Raw genomic sequence first — 27,222 nt, forward strand, 5'->3', positions numbered from 1 at the left:
CGCAAGAGCTGAGGGCTTCAGGGTTTCTTTCTTTGATTTCTTAGCTTTCCTATAAGCATACATAAACTTCAAATTCAGAAATCAGCGTTCCATTTTACAACTATTTCTTCCTTTTTAACAAAAAAGGTGGCCCATTTTGCAATGGCTTTTTCAAAGTGGCACCCTGAATTATATACAAGAAAACACAGTGAGCTCTGCTCTCTAGATTTCCTGGTACTCTTTTTCATTAAATGTTCAGGGAATAATTCTGCTTTTTCACTGAACAAAATCACCTCTCTAAATTCAAGCCTCAAAAAATACAGGAAAGCATTGTGTGCCTGTAATTCTAAAACCCTGTAACTTCGCTAGGTCCAAATCCTATTCTAGTTTACCAGGCTCTTTTTTACCTTGAGAATAATTTAGGGTTCTCTCCCACTTGACAACTGCCCTCTAAGTACATAAAAATAAATTCAAAGACTAGAAGTGAAACCGCTGCTGTAATTTTTAAGGGCTTAGCCAATAGCTGCCCTATGGAAACTGATTCAAAGGAATGCATATCAAACCCACACAAACTAAACACATTTGCTCGTAAACAAAATAAAGCTTTAAGGGCAATATTTTGTCAGAAAAACACAGTTTATGCACATTACTTCTTGCTGATTGAATATAATTACCAAATGAAAATATAATTTTTGTTTACTATAAATCAGAAGAAATTATTTGAAGAACAATAATTCCATTATACCAATGCACAAGGGCACTTACAACAACTCAATAAAGGACATCTGTCATACAAACAGATGCCACATCACACATGTACAAGGCCCAATTCCCTATCAGAAAACAAAAATTTCTGTTTTATTTTTAGCAAAGAAATTTAGGAACTGTAAAGTTAAATGGAATACTGCTTTTAAAAAAATCACAAGAGTAGTTTAGAACAAACATAATGTTCTTAGTTAAATCAAGAAGTGGTTGATCTTCAAAGACAATTCTGAATGAAAATTAACCAGGAAACAGTGGCAGCTAGAGCAAACCAGAGAAAGAGACATGACACGCAGACTGCTCAAGTGCCAGCAACAGATTAAAGAAGGGCCAGGGAGGGCGGGCGGGGGTAATGCAACTCAGCTCATTAAAAGAAGTAGACAGTTTCCCTCCTGACTTGAGAAACAAAATACTCTCTAACAACCAAAGTGACCTAGCTCTTTTTAAATGACTTTTCAATCAACAAAGAACTATCACAAGCTGAAAGCATTATTACACTCCCTTACCCCCATTCTAAGTTCTTACCTTGGTGTTTTCTTAGCAGAAACAAAGCCTTAATAAATAGCCAAATGCCTCAAACGCATCTGTTAAATCACTTCGCACAATGAACGTGCTCTTACAAACATCACCCAACTAAACTACATACGAAGAAAACTATAGCAGGAAAACTCTGAAGCTTTAAATATTATTTATTTATTGTGGGGTGGCAAAGAAGGATCTTCACAGCCACAGCGACGCCAGATCCGAGCCACGTCTGCGACCTCCACCAAGGCAATCAATGCAGGATCCTTAACTCACTGAGTGAGGCCTGGGATAGAACCTGCGTCCTCATGGATACTAGTTGGATTCGTTGCCGCTGAGCTACAACAAGAACTCCAGGATCCATATTTTTAAAACTGATGAAATATTTTTAAAAAGGACCGACTCACAAGAAATAGCAGCAGCAGCAACAACAACAACAACAAAATTTTCAGTAAACAGTAAAATTTTATTGAAAATGTCTTTTTTTTTTTTTTTTTGCTATTTCTTTGGGCCGCTCCTGCGGCATATGGAGGTTCCCAGGCTAGGGGTCGAATAGGAGCTGTAGCCACCGGCCTACGCCAGAGCCACAGCAACGCGGGATCCGAGCCGCGTCTGCAACCTACACCACAGCTCACGGCAACGCCAGATCCTTAACCCACTGAGCAAGGGCAGGGACCGAACCCGCAACCTCATGGTTCCTAGTCGGATTCATTAACCACTGCGCCACGACGGGAACTCCTGAAAATGTCTTGATGGTAAGACAATACATCCACCTTTTGAAGATTTTAAGAATGAAACCTTACACACCACAACAAGAACAACTCCAGTTAGGCAAGACCTTTCCAACAGTGCAGTAATGGTCATTTTCTTGTTTGTGCCCTTCAGACACTAGACTAAACAGCAGAATATTATACTCAATCGTTAAAAAAGAACACAAGCCAAGAATCCTTATTAATGCACAAAGAATTCTGTTTTTACAGAGCATTTTTCCTATGCAGGTCTCACAGACTCATTTAATAGCCTCCCCATAATCTTATTAACAAAAGTATGATAATTAAACTGTCATTGGGGTTTTGTGTTTAGTTTGAGGCATATATAAGTCGTTAATGATTTTATTTAACTAAAAATTCCAGATAATGACCAGGCTAGAAGAAAAGGAAGGGGGCTTCTTTATTTTTTTCACCTTTAAAAGTACTTTGCTTCATTAGGGAACTAACTCCCTGTTGCTCCCATACTCATCTTCTTTTGTGTTGTGCTTCATTTACTTGACTACAATCTCTTCTTGGTTTTAATGGAGCTTTCTTACTAGAAATTATCCAGATTATTGACTTCACCAAAAAAAAGGAGAAAAAAAAAAGGCCACTGTGTGTGGGTGGGTGGGAGAGACTATTATTTCTCAAAGGAGGAAAGACAAATCTGAACTGTAGTGTAAAATAATCATTATTGAAAAGAAATACTGAGGATACTTGGAGAATATTGAAATACTCCACAACAAGATGGGTAAATGTATATATACCACAACAAAACATGCTTGCTGAAAAGCGCTTCATGAATGCAGAGACTCTTATTCTTCATCTTTCTTCAAAACAGGAAAGTATCCATCATAATGGCATACTACAAAGACTCAAGAACTGCTTAGTAAAATGAATTCATAAATTCCCCTTCTCCCATCATAAATAAAACAAATTAGGTTTATAGACTGAATGAGTAAGAACAACCAGTAATAATAACCCATCCATCTACTTTTGATGCTGAAGTGTACACTATGCCACAGAATCAAACAAATATTGAGAAATTATTATTACTCATTCCTAGTGTTTTTCCTCCTCTTGGTGGGGAGGTACACAGTTTAAAAAGAAAAAGATATTACCAGGCATAGGAAGAGGACCGTGAAAAAAAGTCAGTACTTAACCCTTTGATATCAGGAAACAGACACAGCCCGTTGACCGTGCCATGACTGTTTAAACGTCATGTTTAGTGAAATGAATGCAGGCAACAAGCGGAAGTTGAGTTCTGAAGGCAGTGTGACAAGTGAATCGGAAATCCTGGAACGTATTATTCAAACTACTCAACTACATTATTTTGAACATGAAATATAGTTCTGATGAAAATTCTAAACATACAGAGCACTTAAAAAGTGAATGAAGTAGCTTCTCTTAAATCTCTGGGGAAGGTACTGTTACATACAAACTCTCTAACAGAATGCAAATGTCCAGTTGTTTGGGGAGCCAGGAGGCAGCAGCAACACAGACTCAACCTCCAGGTTTCATTGGCATTATCACCTCCATCACCACCTGGCAAAAGAGGAAACCAGGCTTAAAAAGTCAAGAGTCGGAAGTTTTCCTATTCGGTCCTGAAATTGCCACATACTCTCATGCTCTAAATATGACATTATCCAAGATTACGGAATAAAACTCTTGTTACCCTGTATAATTAAACAGAAGGAAAAAATCCTATGTATCATTAGATACCATGTGTACACATTTGAGTGAAATTATTTACACCACAGGCTCAACCCTAAGCTATTTCTCTGATATGACACCCAAGTTATGAGAAAGATGCCAAGTAATAGGTCTTACGATATTTTATACTCCATATCCTCAAACGTGCACAGTGGTGCAGGCAGCCAGAATCCTGGAATTCCACCTGATCTGCTCTGCTCCCCGTGGATCATAGCCCTGCTTGACCTAGAGTCCGTGCCCGGGGCCCAGGACCTTGACACTGGTGTGTATGTGGGAGAAAAGTGGAGGCATCCAGAAACCACCCTTAATGGAACCACCTCTGTAATAACTATTTCCAGTAAATATGGATCATCGGAAGCTGGGATAAACAGGCGACTAGAAAGACATTAAGCCCTTCAGCTTTCTAACTTCTACAACAGCACCCAGGTGCACAGCATTCACTCACTGAAGGTACAGTTATCCTTACTCCTGAAAACCTGGCTTTCAATCTATACGCCGAAACTCTGAAACAGATAAACTCTACTTCTAAAATGTATTTGTACCTGTACACGTGCAGGAATGAGTTCAGTGTCAGTGGTACTTCAGAATGCACTGCAAATCAATGCTTTATATGCCAAGAACTTGTAAGCACATTGTTATTTTCACCAAAATCCACACTGTAGTAAAAACATGACTACATAAGATCCATTATCTAACTGCATTGTCCAACATGGTAGCTATTAGCCACATGTGGTTATTTAAATTTAATTAAAATTTAAAATCCAATTGCTCACACGAGCAATTGGATTTCAAGCGCAATACACCAACACGTGGCTAGTGGCTAAACCTATGACAACACAGATACGGAATATTTCCAACACGGCAGAAAGTTCTACTGGACACTCTTGATCTAGAATATCCAGAAGTCCCTATAATACAATTTTCTGATACAAACGCTGTAAACAAGGCATAATTCTGAACGAAAATTCACTCATACTTTTCCTTGCAGGGGAGATAGATTCCTTAATAAAATCTCATTAAGAGTTTCAGTGGAGTGAGACCCTGCCTATCCCTGACCTCAAATTCAAGCCCAAACTACTGGTCAATTGGAGGAGCTTCAACGGGCACCAGTCCTACTTGGCCAACTGAATGAGGCAGGAATGCCGTCCCTAGAGGCCACCTCTAAAGGATTACCTCCCACTTGTCACTTACGAACCAGCAATGGTCTAAAGTAAATTTTGTTTTCCAATCCCTGAAACTTAGTCAGACTTTTCATTTCTAAATGCTCTGCCTTCCAGGTACCTCTCTCTCAATTGGAACCCTGGCTTCTGCAGAGAGAGAAGGTGGGGACAGAGGAGATGGCTTACTACAGGTCTGAGCAGAAACTGTACCCACCCTCCATGAAAACATGAAAGGGCAGGGGACCCCTTCAAAAGAGAAAACGGCTTTATATCTGTTGCCGAGGGGGAGGAGGGAAGTTTTGAACAACTGGGAGTTTGGGATGAGCACAGATAAACTATGATGTATAGGATGGATAGACAACCAGTCCTTCCGCATAACACAGGATATATTCAATAGCCTGTGATAAACCGTAATGGAAAGTATGAAAAAGAACATATATATGTATAACGGAGTCACTTTGCTGCAGAGCAGAAATCAACACAACATTGTAAATCAACCATACTTCTAAATTTTTTTTGTAAAAGGTGTCGTTTTTGTTAAGCGACCCGCAAGACTCACCCTTCCTCCCCTCCCATAACTGGTGGTGAGCAAGGAGGCAAAGCCCCGGCACTGCAGAAGCAGCTGGCGTGGTCTCGGCCCCAGTACCAAGCCGCAAGGTCTGAGAAAGACTACACCGGTTTTCACTTCCCCAGTACCCAGAACCTCCTCAGTCCCGGACAGCTGGTGACGAAAGGTCAAGCAGAGACACGTGTCCGATGCACGGATGGACACAAAGAAACATGGAAGGAGGGGGAGTGGCCTGCACGCACTACCTGCTGTCTCCAAAGACCATCCTGACGGGACAGGCCGTGACTTCTGGATCAAGAGTCTCATTCCCTAAAATCTTAGGGCCCTCAAATGGGACCACTTCAGTTCTAAGATCCCCAGACCAAGGCGGGTATCTTCTGCCTTAGACCCATGACATCCAAAGCTCTGATTCTAGGGCCCTTTGGGGGATGAACATAGGTTCTATCTTTTCTTGATGTTTACCTTGGATATAAAGAAGCCAATGGATATAACTGGATGACGCAACATGAACTGGTTCACACACTAGATTCTCTTCTCTTCGAAAAAACTTAAGCTTGATGAAAATAAAATTATCCCAAAAGCAAATTATGTATAACTTTCAATATTATAAAGCTTTTACATATATTATTCCATTGGAAAAGTCAGGTGTAATCCACAATGACTAATTCTTTTTTTTTTTTTTTTTTGCTTTTTAGAGTCACACCCACGGCACATGGAAGTTCCCAGGTTAGGGGTTTGAATCGGAGCTACAGCTGCCAGCCTATGCCACAGTCACATCAACGTAGGATCTGAGCTGCTTCTGTGACCAACACCACAGCTCAAGGGCAACACCGGATCCCCAACCCACTGAGCGAGGCCAGGAATCAAACCGCAACCTCATAGATATTAGTTGGATTCATTTTCACTGGGCCGCAACGATAACTCCCCCCAATGAGTAGTTCTGAAAAGCAGCAGTTTAACATACGTAATGGGAGTATAGTTCTAGCCACTGACCAGGTCTCTTAGGATAGTGTGGTGGCTCATATGCAGCGTACGACCTAGAACATACATCAGCTAGAATAAACACAGATTTAGTATACTTGGATGTATGCCAAAAACCAGAATGTCAAAAAGTGCCACATTTAGTCTGTTTAATTTTTTACATTAAGAGCTCTTATGAGGAGTTCCTGTTTTGGCTCAGTGGGTTAAGAACCCAGCATAGTCTCTGTGAGAATGGAGGTTCAATCCTTGGCCTCACTCAGAAGGTTAAAGATCTGGCACTGCCGTAGGATAAGGTGTAAGTCACAAATGTGGCTCAGACCCAGTGTTGCTGTGGATGGAGTGTAGGCCACAGCTGAAGCTCTGCTTTGACCCCTAGCCTGGGAACTTCCATATGCCACAGGCATGGCCATTAAAAAGAAAAAAAAAAAAAATAAAGAGCTAATATGAGATAAAATTTACAGATGATGTTAAAAGTATAAATTTAACTACAACAGGTGATATAGCATCCAAATACATGTTAGCAGGCTTGAACAACGGCGCAAAACGAGACCACATTCAGGAAGGGTAAATGTACTCGGGTTTAGGTACAGGATCAATGAGACACAGGTCTTAGAAGCAGTTCCAACCAGAGTGCCAGAGTGGGATGCAGCTGTTATCAAACCTAGCCCCCTAGCATCCTGACAGTCCAGAACAAAGCGGGTGGCAGGCTGGCTCTATGCCAGCCCTAACTTGGGAGCATTCAGCTTAGTCGTAGATTCACATTTGAACGGGCTTACACAAAAATGAAGTTTATCAAAGATTTAAGAACATGGTGGTAGAGGGACTTGAAATCACATAACTGATAAAATAAAGGAACTAGTTAGCCCGGTGAAAACTCAGATAAAACAAACACCATCTTCAAATACAATATAGAAGATGGATTTAGATTTATCCTGTGTGGTTTAAGAAAGCAGAAGTAGAAAACAAATCCAAGAAACACTTCATAAGTTATTATACGGAAGACTTTCCTAACAATTTAAATTACCAGAAACAAAATACTTTATGAAGTGATAAAAGGTATTTAAAATTACACTTTAGAAGCAATTTACATATCAAGTAGGAAGGGACATGTATATAATACATGAACTTTTAAGATTCACCGTTATTCTAATGACAAAACAATTAAGAATCAACATATCATATGTATCTATAAGCAAATGGTCTCGGACCAAGAAGATTTACTAAATGAGAGAATTAGTACTTGCTAAATCTGCACAGTTACAGTAACTAAAATCTTTACAAAGTGTCCTACAGTTCCTCACATCTGTGAACAGTCTCTCCTTTCCTGTCCCATGTGAGGGTACAGAACAGGGGAGGGCTAAATAGAAACTTGAAACAAAAGCAACATTTAAAAGTAAAATTACTGCTGCAATTCATGGGAAAAGACTGATCAATGACCACTATCATATTCAGAGTTAAAAAAATTCATGTCATTCATTTTTAATATTTTAAAAGCTTAGTTCCTCTTTAGAACTTTGTCTCCTCTGAAATCTTGCAAGAACAAGCCCATAATGGGTTAAGTCCAAAAAATAAAGGAGCAACAGAGCAAATCTGACTGCATGTTTGAAAAAGCCTATAAAATGTTACAAGCAAAACAGGAAAGCCTGTGTTAATAATGCATAAACCAAAAGAGAAAAAAGCTACCCATTTAATGGAATAATGCTTTTATCCCTGCAGTTAAAATGAAATAAACCATGACTATTAATCTAGTAAGACCATGTAAAAATGTAATTTTTAAACATTTACTAAAAGGGGATAGTTCAGTAACCACTCTAAAAAGCAAGGCCTTGTGTACAGCAGCATTTAAACGCTAAATACCAATCTCCTGTCTGTGGACTCCATTACCCACCCTGTCGCCATAGCAACGCTAACAGTATGCCTGACTTCAAAGACAAAGATGTAATTTCAGACTTCCAGCAGCCAGAGGGAGTGGTAAGAATATTCTACCCAGGCGGTGTCAGCTGATGATAAATTATAAAAATATCCAGGAAGGTTATGAGGCGGACTGTACCACATATTCCCATATTCCTGGGGGAAGACTTACATTAGTCAAACACACTGGGAGACAGCAAGAGTAAAACAAAAAGTAAACAAGAAAGAATCTCAATGGAATTTTATTTTTTTTCTTTTTTAAAATTACATGGTACAGAGTTCTGTCTTCCTTTTCTCTTGCTCCCAGGAGAAAATAAAAATAGCTTCTACCATCCCCTTTCTCATTCAAATTAAGAGTGACTGAAGACATGCATGCTTGTTCCAAGGGACTTGCAAAACCACCTCCATAACTGCTACGCCTATACATGTGCGAAACTCCAGCATTTGTCACAAATTGTTTTAAGCACAAGCAGTCCGCTAAGAGAGCAACATCGATTTGCGCACTTCAGCTACTGGAGAACAGCTACCCTAACTCTGGGAGCTTTTGCCCAACCACCCAAAATCTAAGCCAAACATACTCAAGACACTTTTTAAGCCCTCTCAAGGGGAAATACTGAAAAATAATTTGCCAATTTATGGGTTATTGTGTTTTTAAAAACAAACAAAACTGACACAGATAGTGTCATTTCATGATTTTGCAGCCAAACAGTTTTTTAAAAGCACAAGCCCTTATAATGAAAAGAGCCAGAAAACTCTGAGCAAGCAATTTTCCTAGAGTCAATGAAATACCAAATGCTGGCATTAAAGTCGTTTTGAAGATTCTCTACAAGAAGAGACTACCAGACTACTAGGACTTCCTTATACTCATAAGAAGTTACAAATGACTACTGGCTAACAAATGAACAGATAAATGAAAGAGCTGTTTTACTGTAATGTTATCATTGTTCTATAAGAATAAATGTTATATTTTCTTTTTGTTACATTCTGTCCTATAGTTTGGGGCTCAAAAAAGTCTGATTCTCTTCCAACAAAAGAGGCGCAATACGGCTGCCCCTTTTCAACAGATCTGAAGGCCACAACCTGTTCCCCTCCCCTAAAAAGGCTGATGAATGGCCAAAAGGGAAAGATACTTCTGGACTCAAATCAGGGCTGGTGTCAAGCTCCTTACCCAGTACTGGGTCTCCGCCTGCTGCCCACACTCCCTCTCTTTAAAACCTAGGGCACAACAACCAAAATATAGCTGGAGTCTAAGTTTCTCCCATGGCTGGTGCTGGGGGCTGGGGGCGAGATACACCACACCTGCTTTAGTGTCCCTCCCCACTGAAGCTCTGGAAGAACCAGGTGGATTATGGATTTATCCTTTTTTTTTTTTTTTTTGGTCTTTTTGTTGTTGTTGTTGCTATTTCTTGGGCCGCTCCCACGGCATATGGAGGTTCCCAGGCTAGGGGTTGAATCGGAGCTGTAGCCACCAGCCTACGCCAGAGCCACAGCAACGTGGGATCCAAGCCGCATCTGCAACCTACACCACAGCTCACGGCAACGCCAGATGGTTAACCCACTGAGCAAGGGCAGGGACCGAACCCACAACCTCATGGTTCCTAGTCGGATTCGTTAACCACTGCGCCACAACGGGAACTCCGGATTTATCCTTTTTCTCCTGAAGAACACATCTCCAATTTTAGAATGCACTCAAGCTAAGAGTTACAAGAAAAATAAATCACACAAATTTTACCACAAGATATAAATTGGAGTGGCTATAATTATTAAGTCACTTAGTGCAGTGTCTGCATTGTAAAATGCAGACCATTGCGAGTCTTCGCTAATTAACCTGAAATCTACATTTTATAACACAAAGATTAGCAATCTTCTCCCTAAAAACATAAAACGGGAAATGCCAAATTGCAAAATAAAATACCATCTATTCCTCAAAACGAAACTAAATTGATACAAGACACTCCCTTTACTATTTTCTTACTAAATGACTTTCATCTTGGAGCATATACTATGCTTATAAAAAATTATTTTTAAAAACTACTGTGAAATGAAAATGGCTCAATAAACTACTCATTTAGACAGAACTGCTGAATTTATAATTTCGACAGTTGAGCAAGTTATAGAAAAAATGGCCCATCATTCATTTGTGTGACAGGATGCCTAATTTAGGTCCTGGATAATCATTCTAAGTAACATGAAAAAACTTCTTTAACACTCTAAGAAACCAGAAAACCCATATTTGGGCATCATTATTCATTATTCTCACAGAAGTACTTCATATGCTCCTTTACAGAGTATTTCCCTTTACAAAATAACAGGAGAAAAGTGACAGTCCTTCCTTAATAAATGTTTTCTGCATTATGTTAATAATTATATAACTTCAATTTTCCCCCTCTACCTTGGTAGTAAGGAATGAAGCCTTAAATTTAATAGTTATTCATGGTACTGCCTTATCATGGCTTGTTTGCATCTACCTTTTTAAAACATTTTTTTAAAATCTGTATTCTACTTTGAGCAGTCTTACACAAATGTTTTACTGTAGGTCAGTTCAAATCCTTTTTACAAGTACAGAGGATATAAGTTCTACATAAAAACATAAATGAAAACCTTCTGTTATAACAGGACTCTTTCAGTTAAATGTGGCCATTGGTATGTTTAAAAGTAAACAAATTTATTTATAATTCACAGCGACACATGATGAAAGACATCCACGCTCTTCTGGGGATTTTTGTGGCCACACCCGAGGCATGTGGAAGTTCCTGGGTCAGGGAGAGAATCCATGCAACAGTTTCAGCCTGCACCACAGCTGCAGCGACACTGGATCCTTAACCTGCTGCACTATAAGGGATCATCTTGTTTTATTTAAAACAATTTTGTAGATGAAAAAAATAAAATCTGTATTCTTAAATTATGATCAAGTTATTCACTGCCTGGATCATACTTTATATTGGAATGCCACAACATTAAAAACAGTCAGAAGGCCCAAAAAAAAAAAGTTATTAATTACATTAAACTATATGTATTTTAATAAGAAACTAGATAAATTCAAAGTGAAACTGGTAGGAGTACCTGGCCTGGCACAGAGGGTTAAGAATCCGACTGCAGCAGCTTGGGTCACTGCGAAGGGGTGGGTTTGATCCCCAGCCCAGCACGGTGGGTTAAAGGATCCAGCATTGTTGCAGCTGCGACTTGGATTCAATCCCTGGCCTGGGAACTTCCAAATGCCTCAAGTGGGGCCATAAAGAGAAAAAGAACAACAATAAGTAAAACTGGTGATGGTCAGTATAATACACAAAGGATATGACGGGGTAGTCAATAAAAAGCTGGGAAAAATAAAATATCTTATTTATAACTGTGAAGTCATGTTCACTTGCTCTATGATTTGTCCAGGTACCTTTTTCACTAGCTTCCACTGCTGGCTAAATATAGTTATGAATTTGCTGTTTGCAAAAGCACCCTATTTAGAATGTATACTTTAAATATCAATAAGTACAACTGTCTAAAAGAGCAATACTAAAAAAATCAGGTGTTTCTCCCTTACAGAATACCACCTGACTCACACCAAAATTTAACATCACTTAATCAGTTGAAATGAAAAAACAAAAGGCAGAATTTAAAAAGGTGTATTTCCTATATCGACATAATTATTTAGGCATGTCTCTCACAGATAGAAAGACAGATAGGAACATAGGTAGGTAGCTAGTATGTGTGTGTATTTGACTCCAAAGGATATCAAGTTATTTCACCCGATTCACCACCTGCGGTCACCCATTAAAGATGTGTCATCTTTTCCTGGACGATCATGACAGTTCTTATGGTTATCTGTCTCAGAAACCTCTGAAAATCCTTTGTAAAATCTAAGGAATTTACCTAGAACAGACTTCACTGCAAGTAGATTTCCATCCATGCCTTTGCTTATGCCTTCTTTTTCTTCTCTCTCTCTTCTTTTAGGTGATTTTATTACTCACTGATAATACTACAAAAGTTGGCAAGAGCAAGGAAAAAGTCAACTTTAATCACTGCAGCCATTTAGTTAACTATAATGTTATAGTTTACTAAATAAAACCATATACAACCGGTGACCAACATTATTGAATTATCAACATATTTCAATTATCTGAACTACACAGCTGTAATTTTTTACGAAACAAGCCCTAGAAGATTTTGCCTCTTCATTCCCACCCCAACCCTCCCCCTCAACCTGATAATTTAGTCTGTGGTACTTAAACCAAACTTACAGAACACTATTACAGACACTGTTTTAAATTACAATGTATGTTAATGTAGTTTTCTCATATTGGTGTTTTTCCATTAAGTGATAAATAGAAACAAAAAATATAAAGCCAATGGTTACAGTGGCTACAGCTCCGATTAGATCCCTAGCCTGGGAAGCTCCATATGCCGCAGGAGCGGCCCTAGAAAACATAAATAAATGAACAAACAAACAAACAAAGCCGAAATGAATTCAGAGGAATCCCAGCGGTATTTACACCAACATTTCTGTCCAAAGGAGTCAGTAGTACTGGGGTTTCACAATGGGGTAACAGAAGAGGAATCAATGAAATGAAGCTTCAGCTAAGCATCAGCTGCCATGGTCTCTTGGCCTCTACAATGTCTTTGCTCTGTTCTTCGCATCCATAGGAAAGGATGCTGAATGTCAGGGAAGTTTGGTGGACCAGCATCCGTAACAGGACTGGGCAACTAAGCGCAATTTCAAAAGAGAAGGAGGGCCAACCAAGGCCAAGAAATTGACATTTACTGAGTACCTATGTATAAGGCAAGTACGTCACAAGAGGTTTTACACGTCTTGTATTTCTGGTGATACAAAGGGGTCAGGGAAGTACCAGGCAGTGACAACGAACTCATGGCAGGTCTGAAGTGCATATTTAGGTACACTTTTCAAAATGTGATACCCTAAACCGAGGCCAAAATCTTATCAAAGATGGCTAGAAATTTAATATCTTGTTCTCATCCCTTACAGATGAACTAGAAAGTGCAAATTAAGTCAGTAAAAAAGTAGTTAAAATAATAAAAATCCCTCATGAAGTCACTCAAGAAGGCCAGTGAAATCATTCCTCTACCAAAAGCCAAGTCTTCACAAAAGTGCTGGGCAGCTGTGTTCTTTTCTTTTAAAAACCCACAGCACTGATAATATGTGGTTAAAACCCACTTGAATGTCTTGTATAAAAGATGAATATAATTTTGATATAGCCATCACTGTTCTTATACTTTCAATATTCAAAACTTCCAGAAAATGGCAAATAATTTCTTTGAAATTACACATGCTTCAAGTATGAATTCTGTAGATTTTATAGATGATTCTCTGAAGGTAAAATGAGATGTGTTAAAGCATTTTAAATAGCAGACAATCTGAATATAGATATGTTCTCTTGTTGATTTCTTAATGCTGAATTTTTATAGGAAAGAACAAATACTAATAAACTAGTGAAGTAATTAAAATTTAATTTTATTATCTCTAATGTGAAAGTTTAAACATAGGAGGCAATCAATAAATGATTGCTAAATGTAACTGAATTTTTCTATGTGAAGCCTTAATCTAGATGTCAACATTTAGGCACACCAGCTAAAGAAAACCATAAATGTAGTAACTATGCAAGGCCAAAACACTTGGGGAAATTTGAACACATTCATATTTTTTCAAGGACACATGATTTTGATCAAAATTGATAAAACAGTTTTGTTTTGTTTTGTTTTTTTAAAAGAAGGACTTAGCTTTAACAACAAGGACTCTGAGGTGTGTGCATGAACAGGTGCAAGCAGGCAGGTGCTATAATGAAATGAGCTATAGATTCACTGTATCTCCACTGCTGTTGAACTTTGAGGCAAGTTTCCTGCCTTTTGAGTCTCTATTTTCACATATGGGAAAGAGCGTTTTAACAATCTGAATCAAATTAAATATGTAAAAATACACACATGTGAAGAACTCGTTTGTATTAAACCTTTGCTCTTTACGTAGGAAGTGAAAAGACTGCTTTAAAAACTGAAGAAAAAAGTGGGAAGGGGCTTGATTTTTAAAAAAGGCAAGAGATAATATCCTTTCAGAGTTCATGGTTATCTCCCTGAGATCCCATTTCCTCTGCTGAGATTCAAATGTATCACAGAAACTCATGGTATGCAAAGGGGTAAACTATTTCTAAATAAAAGAGAACATATTTCAAAAACAGGAAGTTAAAACCAGGTTCCCTGCCCCCTCCCACGGTCATCCTCAAAGAAGAAAAAATAAAATAAACAAGACATAAATTTGTTTACTAGGCTCACAAACACATATACTCAAAATAGGTTTCAGAAAATAAAAAATTATAACAAGATAACTAAGGAATATCCCTCCAAAATGAATCGGTACAATAAGAACAAAGTCTAAATCACTCAAAAGTAAACCAAACAGAGCAATATAAAGTAACCTGTCTCCACCCAAGGAAAGGAACATCTTAGGATATACACTTACTGCACTATCCTAACAGCAAAGGAAATGGGACCAGCAACGAGTGCCATTTCTTGACACTGCATTCTTGTCTTATTCCAAGTTACTGTTAGAAACTCTGGAATGACCTGCTGAGTTGTTTATACAAACTCTGCTACTATAGTCTTCAAATCACCTCCAAGAACTTAAGTGAAATGTAAAGGTAAAGCCAAGATGGTCATTATTTTAACGTCAGTTCCCATTTGTGACGTTTTGACTCCTATCAAGAACCATGCATGAAATAAGGCTTGGAAGCACAGATGAACAGCTTTCTTTTAGGTGTTTTAGAACTCCAGCACAGTTATTCAGGGCTAGCTTTTTAATCTCATAGAAGCTCGGGGTATTCTTTTCTCCCCCAACCAACTCCCCACCACTGTTTCCCTGTGTTTGTCATCAACACCAAACGTCCCGGTCACTCAGCTTAAAAGCATCTACCATTCATCCCGCCTTTTATTTCAACAGCTTTCTCCCTCTGCATTCTCACTGCGATCACTTTTTCATAATCTGACTCAACCTCATTAAGGAGATAATACATTAGCTCTAAAGTTGAGTCCCTGCCTCCAATGGTAATAAAGGCATTTTGAAAATGCAGGCTTTTATAAATAAAAGGCATGGTACAATTTATTTCTTGGTAACCCGAAAGTCCCAGACATTCAAAAGTAGAAAAATGGGGTGGGATGTGGCTTTGAGCAAGCAAAACAGATGTCAGGAAGTCCTGTCTTTCAAGCTCATGCACCTTACCTAAGATATTCACTAAGACTCTTACTCTGGGCATATTTATTCTTCTTTTACTAGCAGTATTTATATATAAGGCATTTTCAAATGGTACCAAATAATTATATAAGTATTCTGAAGCCAAATTTTCTCCAGATACAGATACTTAACCAAAGACCAACCACATATTTTTAGTGTCAGAAGGTGAGTCACCCAAACCTATGGGAGAAACAAAGACTAATGAAGATTCCCTACTTACATGAGAAAATTTTGAAAAAGGAGAAGTATCGGTATCGAGTCAGGTTTGAGACGGGCAGGATACTGTGGTACTGTCCCGTCACTCGGGGGGCCAGGTTCACTCTTTCCAGCCTTACCTGTGGGTCAGGTCTAGTCTATGCCGTCGCTTCACTGCACGCTACTGTGTGCTTTAACAGAAAGAGGAGCAAAATAACAAGTAAAACTAAGGCTTGTGACAGCATTCCACCCAAATCAAGCCAGTGACTTCCAAAGACTTAGAACAAAACTCACACACAAACAAAATGCAAAAATGCAGGTTTGGGTTCATGAAAAAGAAATGGTGGTTTTCACATCCCCGGGTTGCTCATATCTCCACTGGTGGTAAATCTCAGTTTAAATAGTAGAGTTATTACTCCATTACTTTATAATAGACAAATACAAACTGGAATGCCAGAAGTAAATAGAGACCTCAGGTAGAGGCCACTGGAGCCTTCCTTCCACCAGCATGAAATTAACTCACTGATGCCTGATGGACTTGCTTCAGAAGGCTGTCTCCACTGGGTTCCCACCGGCCCCATGGGAAAAGCATTAGACTTCGTATTACAAAGACAAGGTTTCACGATCCTGCAGCTTCCTTATGGGCTTGTCCCTCCTACCTCAACTTTAGCAGGAGGTCTTAAAGACACCACACATGAACTGCTCACATGCATTTTTCTTGTCCCTAGACTCGAATGCACCAGACTCTCAAACTGATTCCTTGGGGGAGAGGGAAATCTCTGCACTCTCTGAGGCGTCAGGGACAGAGATCATAAGAAGGCCCAGGGCTCCCCCATGGCCTACAGAATAAGCCTGTGTGCACTCCACTAGACAACCCCAAATCCCTAAATATATTCAAAAGCAAACGGCTCTTAGGAATGGGAAGGGGACCACCAAGGGCACATGTGAGCCCTTAACTAAAGATTTCGGGAAGACTGCACTTCTCTTATTCACCTCCTTCCTAAAAGCAAAGAGTTCATTTTTACCAATACTTTTCTTATCTTCTACGAAGAGAACCTTTAACATAAAAATCTAGAAACCTAGGAGTGGGAACATCTCTAACATTCATTTTTCAGACTAGGACACACCGTCCTGAGAAGTGGCACGCATTGCTCAAGATCAGAACCTTGGCTGAGACTTAGTCCTATCTGCCATTCAGCACTATCATTAGAGCAGGTCTCTAGCTCAAAATACATTATTTTATCAAAACAAAGTCATCATTCCTTCCATACAAGTTATCATAAGCTGTTTGCCTACACTGCTGCGAAGAGGAGGTGGAGGGAAGGCAAGTGATATAAACTGCTTCCAAGGACTCATTTTTATAATGACCTGAGAGTAAAAAATATTATAATAGTTACATCAGTCCAGTCTAATAATCAGGTACTATTTAAAGTCAAAAGAATGCCAGAAAATTAACCATCAATAGGTGAATACTAAAAGCCATGGGTTTAATTTTAGAGTTAATGTTCTCGTACACACCGGACAGTGTGCACAGATGTACGCAGCACACAGATTCCCCCGCCACTTTAAAAAGTGAACACTACCCTCAACACTTTAAAAAGTCACGACAGCCAAGTCGTGGAATAAAGGGAAAAGAGGCACATGCCACACTCTTAACGCTGGATAAAATGCAGGTCCTATGGAAAAAGACAGCAACTGCACCTGGAAGCTTTTTTTTTTTTTTTTTTTAAATAGAATGCATTATGAAGAAAAGCGGTTGAGAAAGCTTAGTCACTTTTTTGTGGCTTAAAGCTTCCCCCCCCCCCTTTTATTCCAGGCTTAAACAAAGTTCAGTGGGGCATCAAACTGCCTGTTTTAAATTACAGTCTGTATTTTAAAATAGAATGCATGCACGGCATGTTCCTGAAGCTAGGGGGTGGGAGTGTTATTCACGGAAAATTGAAGGCTTGTTGAGTCAATAATCTTCTTTCACACAGTAACAATTTTCAGCTAAAATTTCTTGACCCAAACAAAGGAAAACAAGACCATTCAGTTATTTTACAACAATTTAGCAAAGGCAAAGAAAAAAGATGAGAAAGACGTGTCTAAAATCTTACATTGTGAAGGAAGAATAGAAAATTTTGTTCTCAGGTAAGAACCTTCTCTGCATATATTTATTTCCTCTCCTAAACTGACAGTTCATATTAGAAACAATTACTTTTGGTTCAAGAGGAAAATAAAAGCAATTAACCAGTCCACAAGTGCTACCATGAGCGCCTGCTGGTTATATATCCCGCTACATAAAACACCTGTGTGCCTTCAGTCCCCTAGAAAGTGGAAGCCTGTAAATTAAAACTTCTAACATGAAGCAAAAGGCATTCACCGTCTCACAATGGCCATAACGTGCAAGAGCCCACCACCCCTCCCGATGCCAGAGATGAGGAGAAGCGCTAGGAGGAAAAGAAAGGGGAGGCCTTCTTGCTCAGCATGCCAAGAACCCTGTACAAACAGCAGCAGCACGTTAGAATAAGAAAGGTACCTCCAAACACGTCATTTTTCATTCTAGCATGAAAAGTTCAAATTACAACTCCAAGGAGCCACGCTGCTGACAGCTCTCTCGCTGGAGCCCCGCTGCCCCCAGGTGAGAAGCCCTCACAGGCGCTGCTTTCCGTGGGTTGTTCTACTGAAAGCGCAGCACTGCTGCCCACCCCCTGTGCTCAGAGACGGGCCCTCTGGTGCGAGAGGCTCATGTCCAGGTATGGTTCTGCACCTCTTTGCAGACGGACCCGAGAGCTGCAAGCACCCCAGCCTGTGAGGCCGCAGGGGAGACTCCATGGCCTCACGCAGGTCATTGGAAAGCTGGTCAGAACCTTCCAGTCTCCCATTTGCTACAGCGAAATTTGTATGCTGACTTATTAGCCAGGAACATCTGCATTTATCATCCCTTACTTAATGAGCCTCATTTATCAACTACAGATCATAGCTATCCTTCTATTATCAAAACCAATATCCTGAAAATCAGTTCTGTTTCAGCCTCTCTTCATCTCCAATTCTGTCGAGTGTCTCTTTTTTATACTACTCCTTCATTAATTGGAGGGGATTGACAGTCCTGTAAAATGGGTTAAAATTCATTCCCCCATATTTTATTTTATTTTATTTTTGTCTTTTGTCTTTTTGTTGTTGCTATTTCTTGGGCCGCTCCTGCGGCATATGGAGGTTCCCAGGCTAGGGGTTGAATCGGAGCTGTAGCCACCGGCCTACGCCAGAGCCACAGCAACGCGGGATCCGAGCCGCGTCTGCAACCTACACCACAGCTCACGGCAACGCCGGATCGTTAACCCACTGAGCGAGGGCAGGGACCGAACCCGCAACCTCATGGTTCCTAGTCGGATTCGTTAATCACTGCGCCACGACGGGAACTCCCATTCCCCCATATTTTAAATGAAAGGTTTAGAATATTCTGTGAAAAGGTTTGCAGGGGGTCTGCTTGGTTGAAATATGTTGTGTTTTTTTTTATTAAACGAATTTTTTAAAATAACACATTGCCTCTAAGCAAATATCCTGGCGATAATGAATTTAGAAGTATCGTTTATTTCAAAAGAACTGAAAGGTCTCAATTTAGAAACACTTTGCACACAAACATGAGTTATTTAAAAGCAAACTATCGCTCTTTTTAAATATTAATTTCTTCAAACTTCCCATATATTTAGCCTGCTTTAACCTGGAAGAAATCCAAACTGTGAGGTTTTATTGAACATTCATTTGCAGAACAAATATTTAAGTGGAAGATGGTTGTGAAAGAGGGAGAAACACACCTTCCCACTTGCTACTCTTTCCCACCCTGCTCAACTGCAAGTATTTCCTCTATTTCCCAAAGATCACAAAAATACTCTGGGAGATAAAATTACAGAGTATCACATCTGAAAGAAATATTCCATGTTGAAAAATAAACATATGTCAGAGTCACTATCACTTTTCCTAAATGAGGGCTTTCAAGTTAAGGTCTTTTCATGTTTCTCTCAAACTTAATGCAAAAAGAATTGCTGTCTCCATATAAAATAGACCAGTGACTAAAATTACATTTAAGAATATAATAAATTCTAGATAAGAAACAGAAGTGTTGTATGCTCCATTTAACACTTCTCCAAGATACCGAAATGCGTCTGTACCTTAAGTTTTGAAATGATGCCAAAGGTTAACTGTCAGCAGACACGCTCCCTGACAAGGCTCATCCCTCAGAGAACCCCTGCTCCTGTCACAACACCCACTTTTTACAACTTCCCTAACTTCTAGATTTGACACACTCTAACAACATTTAGGAAACACTGATACCAAATAGTTGATGTCTTCTCTCGCACAAGGATTGTCAATGCTTGAATACTGAGATAAGGTGATAACAGATTAAATTTCTCCTATTAATGTAGAATTTTTTGAATGTTCAGGGTGACTTGAAAATGATCAAAAAGAAGACAGCTACAAGCAACCTTTTGATACAATCATTTAAATCAAGTTCAAGCTACAAATTTAAAAAGTTTGGAAAGAGTTCATTTAGCAGCCTTATATATAATTCATTATATATAATTCTTACCTGGCAGATTTTAACTTTTTACAAAAGCCTGCCAACTAACAGGTTAAGATCATCGCAACAATTTGTATTCATGGATGGGCTGAGAACTTGGTAAAAAGCAAAACCCAGTTAAGGAGTCCCCATTGTGACACAGCGGAAATGAATCCGACTAGGAGCCATGAGGTTGCAGGTTCGATCCCTGGCCTTGCTCGGTGGGTTAAGGATCCAGCACTGCCGTGAGCTGTGGTGTAGGTCACAGACAAGGCTCAGATCTGGCGTTGCTGTGGCTGTGGTGTAGGCCAGTAGCTACAGCTCCAATTAGACCCCTATCCTGGGAACCTCCATATACCGCAGGTACAGCCCTAAAAAGACAAAAAGGACAAAAACCAAAAAAGTTTCACCCAGCTTTTCCCAATAGTTGCCAATTGTTCATAGGAACTATATCATCCAATCTACACACTTAAAATGCCCCAATTAACATATCATTTTTCATACATGCTTCCAAAGTACACATTTACCCCTAAACCAACACGTGTCCCTGAAGATTAAAAAACACACACACCGAGTATGTTATATTCTTTTTCTGTAAAGGCAGATCATTGCCTTCTCTGTTGCTAATATCTGACCCCCAAAGAATACTCTTGGTAATAACAGTTCTCCAACCATTCTTTTTCAAGCTTCAGATGTTCTGTTTAACACCTTCTATTTCAAAGAACAACCAGCATTTACTACCTTGGTCCTTTCACAAAAGGGTAACAATGTATGTTTTATCTGAACTTCAACACTTCCTTCTAATTGCAAGCTCAACACAGCGCCATAGCACTATTCCACGTAACACTCAGGGTTTTTACTAAACTTGGATTTCATGTCAACCTCTTTCAATGCTTCCTATTTAAGGAAGAAAGGGTCAGAAAGAGGTTTTTAATGACTTGAGGGGCTTTTCAAAGGTCATCAGAAGATGACTGCTCATATTCTGTATCTTAAATAAACCGAACGATGTACCTGCTATCTGAAATAAATACTGGTGGCAAACCTCTCAGAAGAATAAAACAAATTAATTACTTCTAAACTGAGGAATATCAGCAATGCTTCAGATTCTAGGGGAGAAAGCACTATTTGCTTAGAACAAGAAGATAAAAAAAAAATCGAAATATGTTTTTGGTTTACTCTATTCTGTACATGTTTATAAATATTTTATTAACAACATATCTATCTGTATTGTACTTACTGAAATTATGTCAATTTATTTTTACAATTAAAAATATACATTACTGAGAAAAGAAGGTTTTCGTATTAATTTTAGCTTAACTATACAAAAGTGTCCACATTTTCTTTTCTTAAAGCTTAAAGCTACCAAGGCATAACTCAAACATCATTTTATAGTAAAAGAAAATGGTTCTAAGAATAAAACCACCCTGACGACACAGATACCACATTCACATAATCCTTTAGTATCGGTAGCTTATAGGCTTTCCTGATGTCAATTCAGTACCTTGGAAACGGCCCTATAAGCAATTAAAAGAAAATTCTGAAACTAGGAGAAGGTATTTAAAAGTTATGACATAAATTCCATTAGGAAAATACTAACTGAATAAAATGTAATAAATTCTATGAAAAGATCCTAGACTGATGAGGAAGGGAGCCAAGATAACTATAAAAGTAACTGCAATAAAAGGATGACTAGTAAATGCCACAAGAGATGAAAAAGGAAAAAAAATGTATAAATCATATTTTGAGGATTATCTTAGAATGCAAATTGAGGTATACTCAATGTTTATAAAAGAGTCTATAAGCTACAGCATTTTTTTAGAACTTCCACTGTATGTTTTGCTTAATGATGGCTTCACTCGTATCAATATCAGAAGCAGAAAAAACTGGAGTTCCCTTCGTGGCTCAGTGGTTAATGAACATGACTAGAATCCATGAGGAGGTGGGTTTGATCCCTGACTTCATTTAGTGGGTTAAGGATCTGGCTTTGCCATGAGCTGTGGTGTAGGTCACAGATGGGGCTCCAATCCTGTGCTGCTGTGGTTTAAGCAAAAAATTAAGAAGCAACTACTTAAGAAGCTTCCTTCTTATAGTCTTATGTAATGGATAAAGACTTGATTCTACATTAGAATAATTTTTACCGCATTCTTTTTTAATTATTTTATTTCATTGTCTTCTCTTTTTTTAAGAGCCACACTTGCAGAATATGGACGTTCCCAGGCTAGGCGTCAAATCAGAAATGTAGCTGCTGGCCTACAGCACACCAACAGCAATGCCAGATCTGAGCCATGTCTGTGACCTACACCACAGTTCACAGCAATGCTGGATCCTTAACCCACTGGCGAGGCTAGGGATCAAACCCACGTCCTCATGGGTACTAGTCGAGTCTGTTACTGCTGGGCCACAAGGGGAATTCTATTTTATATCGCATTCTTTTTTAATGTACAGATAAGACCCACAATTTTCTTGGTTCAAAATTATAAAACTGGAGATTACACATATGATGGACTGCCTTTAAGTAAAAAGACAAAATTTATATCATCGACACTTGAAAAAGACAAACACAGCATAAATCTACAAAAGACCTAGTAACAAATTCAAGTGTGACAACAAAAGCAGTTTCATGGTATTTATAGAGTCAATTTAGCCACATTAGAAAATTAAAATGAGAATAAAAATACACATTACAGCCATACAGAATACCAAGAAATCTCTCCCCAAAACTGTAATTACCGTAGCTGTATATAACATATTGATACAGCATCTACATAACATAAAAATATATCTGTAAACCCCATATAGAAAAACTTTCTACACAAACTCTATTGAAAGAAAAGGGAAGCATCAAAATTTACTTAAATAAAGCCAATTTTCATCTTAAATAGATTGGGGGCAGGGATTTTAGGTAAGTACAACCAGCTGATATTTGGTTTATCCTTTATTCAGTAACTGATGCTTCTATGCACCAACTATGAAACCTGAAAATTTTTCTCCTTAAAAAAAAAATTATTGAAATGTTATTGAGTCAATCAGTATCCTATTTATCTGTGAGTTACAACACCACAAAGAAAATACCAATTAGGGCATTTCTTTTTTTTTAACAGCTTCATAAGAAAATTTGTACTATCAGCAATCTTAAATCCTCTAGGGAAGGAGGCACTATAAATATCAAGGAAGAAAGTAAGCCATTATATGCATACAAACTGAAAAATGCCACAAGACCTAAGCTATTGAAGAATATACTGGTTCACTTCCTAAAATACTTTGAGCCCCCTTCCCAGTAATCACCTTAAAAAGCACCATCACTAAGCAGAACCCTTCAGTCTGCTGTGACTACCACACTTGAAGCCTCCCTAATGATGCTGCAGTTAGCTCAAAGCCGACCCTTTATTCCAAAGCAGACCCATGAAAGCAAGCACAGCCTAGTAAGTGATGCAAAAGTTCAAGTGGATATGAAGAAAGCAGTACACTGCAAACTAAGCTTTTGGCGTGTAGAGAAGTGATACCAATTTATAACAAATTTTCCAATCTGCTTAACAGTACACATCACCAGCCAATGACTAACCTGCAAAGTTGGGCTTCTCTAAAATCACTAAAAATCTGTGGGAAAAAAAATTCACTGCCCACTTGCTTCCCATGAGTCAATCTGAATTTCCCAAAACCTCAGGTCAATTTCCAAATATTCAGCAAAATTGCATTTATCAACAGTGTTCACAGGCACCTGTGCTCTCTCTGCTCCTCTCTCGCGCTCCCTGCTCACCAAGCAGGGGAATCACCTGCTGAAAAAAAAACCTTACAGCACAGAACAGAGTCCGTCACCTGTATCATTCCTTCAAAAACCAAAAAACTTGACAATACCTATTCCAAGGTGACTAAAAAATGACCACAATAAATTTTACCCACCTCCCATCACAGAAAAAAAAGCTGTAAAAATGAGAGTTTCAAACACATGCGCATCAGGTTCAGGCGGTATACATCCTGCAGCCATCACTTACCTCCTACTGTGAGGCAACACCCAACTTACAAATAGGCATGGTACGTGCCAAATGTCATGTATAACGTTCTTCACAAATGTCAGTTCCTTAAAGGTTGGTAAGTAATATAATAAATCTTACTTTATGTAAATGTATATTAAATTCAAATTAAAATCATGGTTAGCGTGAACTCCCATCTTAAATAAAACTTAATAGAGATTAAACAATAACGGTAAACAGTTATTCAAATCAAAATACCGTAACAAGAAAATAATACAAAAATTTGTTTGCACAGATGTTTTCTTTTAATTTATAAGGAAAACCTTATTTTATGTATTTATTTATTCATTTATTTCTGGCCTCCCATGGTATATGGAAGTTACCAGGCCAGGGACTGAATCTGAGCCACAGCTGCAACCTATCCACAGCTGCGGCAACGCTGGATCCTGCACTGAGCCAGGGTCTCCAATGACCCAAGCCACTGCAGTTGGATTCTTAACCCACTGTGCCACAGCAGGAACTCCAGGAAAACCTCATTTAAATGAAGATGTCCATGAAAGAAAGCAAGTTAAGCACAAATGAACTACTTAAGGGCATTAACACGTAACTGGCAATATAGCTACAATCTAGTCAATAGGTACCCAACACAGTGATTTGTTAGTGGAAATATTTATAGACAATTTTAAACTAAAATAGTTTCTTTGGGGTGAAAAAAAAATATTGAGTCATTTCTCATTACATAAAGTCCCAGAAGGAATTTAAAATACCACTGGATGCTTTATCTCCTCACTTACATTCTTTGCCAAATGGGAAGTCCTTTGCACTTAACTCTCATACAGGTACCTCTGTTCTGAATCACTACCCGAAAGCAACAGTCTATTCAAAGCACAGCCGAACAACAGGAACACCTTTCTGCCACAAAGCCTATCAGCCAAATAGACGCTTCCAATTGGACTCAGACATAACTAGCATCAGTGGACTCCAAGAGACCTACAAAGGAAATAGACTTACTCAAGACTACACAGCAACTTCAAGAAGGAAACACTAAAAAAACTAATGATAGATATGTATGAAATCTAGAAACTTCCCCCCGAGTCTTAGTATAAAGAATAACACACAAAAGCAAATGCTCTTTTTAGAAATCTGTAACTCATTACATTTCTAAATCAGCACATTAACAGTCTTACTGGTAAACTCGATGGTCTTTCTTGTTGTATTAAGTTCAAGTCTTCATGGTTAGGTTTTCCGGGAGCCAGAGGAGGTTGAGACCTAGTTCCATAGCCTTCCTGAGACATGTCCTAAACAAACACAAACATAAAGCGGTTCATAAATACCTCAATGAGTTATAAGTGTCTTTGGGAATCACGATGAAGCAAAGGATTGTCACAAATTATCAACTCATGTTACATTTAAGCAGACATATAAATATGTTATAATTGTCATTTCTCTAACACTTTTTCAAAAGGAAATATAAAAGACAAAAAAGACTGAATCATCAAGAGCAAAGACACATACAATTAAAAACTAAACTTATTATGCAACCATACAAACTAAAGACTGTATTTGAGCTTTACGGGGACAGTGACAGTCAATAAAAAATGGGAGAGCAGGCCAGCTATAACCAATCCCTCCTGAGCCAGAGGAAACCAAAAAAGCTCATGTCATTGTTTAATTCTGATTTTGGTTGAACTGCCTTTAATACTACCTTGAAAACGTTAAAATAATTAATGAAAACTTCATTATCACCTGACTTTTAATATGCCCTCTCTGTAACTCACAAAACAACACAATTATTAAGCTGACAGTATCCTGGGCTTTCTACAAAACTAATAAACACTCATGTATAGAATTCCATATGTTCGCACAGCATAGTTTCTAGAGAACTACAATAAAGAATAAAACGGCCGTGGGGAACCAAACATATCCAAAAAACCTGAAGCAGAGAAGCTTATCGTGAACATGGCCTTTCTGGCCTCCTGTTGAACACTTTTTCAGGAGGAATTCTGCATGGTTTTAGTATTATGGCTAAATAATACTATATAAACCAAATACCACACCACACCAAACTTACTGTATCATCTCGAGCGAGATCTCTCGCTGTTTAACTACGTATGCTCAGTTACTATACCTTCTACCACCATTTACACCCAAAGTCAAACAGCAGGACAGAATGTAAAATGCTTATTATAGCATTTCTTAATTGGCACTGAAAGTTGAAGAACCAGTTTCTGATTGGAGAGAAAAAGAGAATGGAAAATATCACTTAAAAATAAAATTCTCTCCTCCCTACCCATTTAAATATATGTCAGAATTAAAGAAACATTATATACAAGTTGTACTTCTCCTGCTACATCCTCAAAATATTACTTTAGAAATTAATGTTAATGAGTTGAAACTCTGTAAAAAGTTTCTGTTGCCCCACCCCTTTCTCATACAACATACACTTAAAATCACACAGCTTCTTATGCCAAGAAACTCCGGACCAATAGCTGTTTCAAAAGTACACAAGTTCTACAAACTAGACTTAACCAGCCAGGTGTAGGGGAACCTGCCTTTAAACAGGCTCTGAAGTAAAGGACACGCCAACAGTCCTGCATTTTCCAAGTAACATTCTTTCCTTTACCTAAGTTTACACACATGCCATCAATCCAGGGATCTAAGCTCTAACGCAACGCAGGACGTGCAGTCAGTACCACACTTTCCCAAGAGGATTACACCCGGCTGTCCGGGTCTTTCTCGGTAACATTTAGGTGCTGCCTCTGGGCACAGGCAGTCCTAGGATGCCTAGAAGGGAAGCTCTTTACTTTAATCTGGCTGCTGGCAGAGGGTAACACCTAGGCTGTGGGGGCCAACAGCCAAGGCTGAACGATGCTTGCCACCCTCAGGCACCCCCCACCGCTGGTGCTTCTGCATCCCAGACTTGCGCTTGTCACAGGACGTCCAGCT

The 27,222-nt window shown here is 38.8% G+C and overlaps 1 protein-coding gene across 8 annotated transcripts in view; it reads right to left on the bottom strand.

Annotated features, from left to right (window-relative positions):
* The window catches only part of ARID1B (AT-rich interaction domain 1B), a 439,972-nt gene that overhangs the window by 256,691 nt on the left and 156,059 nt on the right, over positions 1 to 27,222 (bottom strand). For all 8 annotated transcript variants that reach the window (XM_047769863.1, XM_047769862.1, XM_047769858.1 and 5 more), the window contains exon 4: positions 25,464 to 25,574. In XM_047769863.1, the coding sequence (XP_047625819.1) occupies positions 25,464 to 25,574 (111 nt within the window). The remainder of the gene's footprint in view (positions 1 to 25,463; positions 25,575 to 27,222) is intronic.

Source organism: Phacochoerus africanus, chromosome 2, assembly GCF_016906955.1.
Source record: "Phacochoerus africanus isolate WHEZ1 chromosome 2, ROS_Pafr_v1, whole genome shotgun sequence".
Taxonomy (NCBI): domain Eukaryota; kingdom Metazoa; phylum Chordata; class Mammalia; order Artiodactyla; family Suidae; genus Phacochoerus; species Phacochoerus africanus.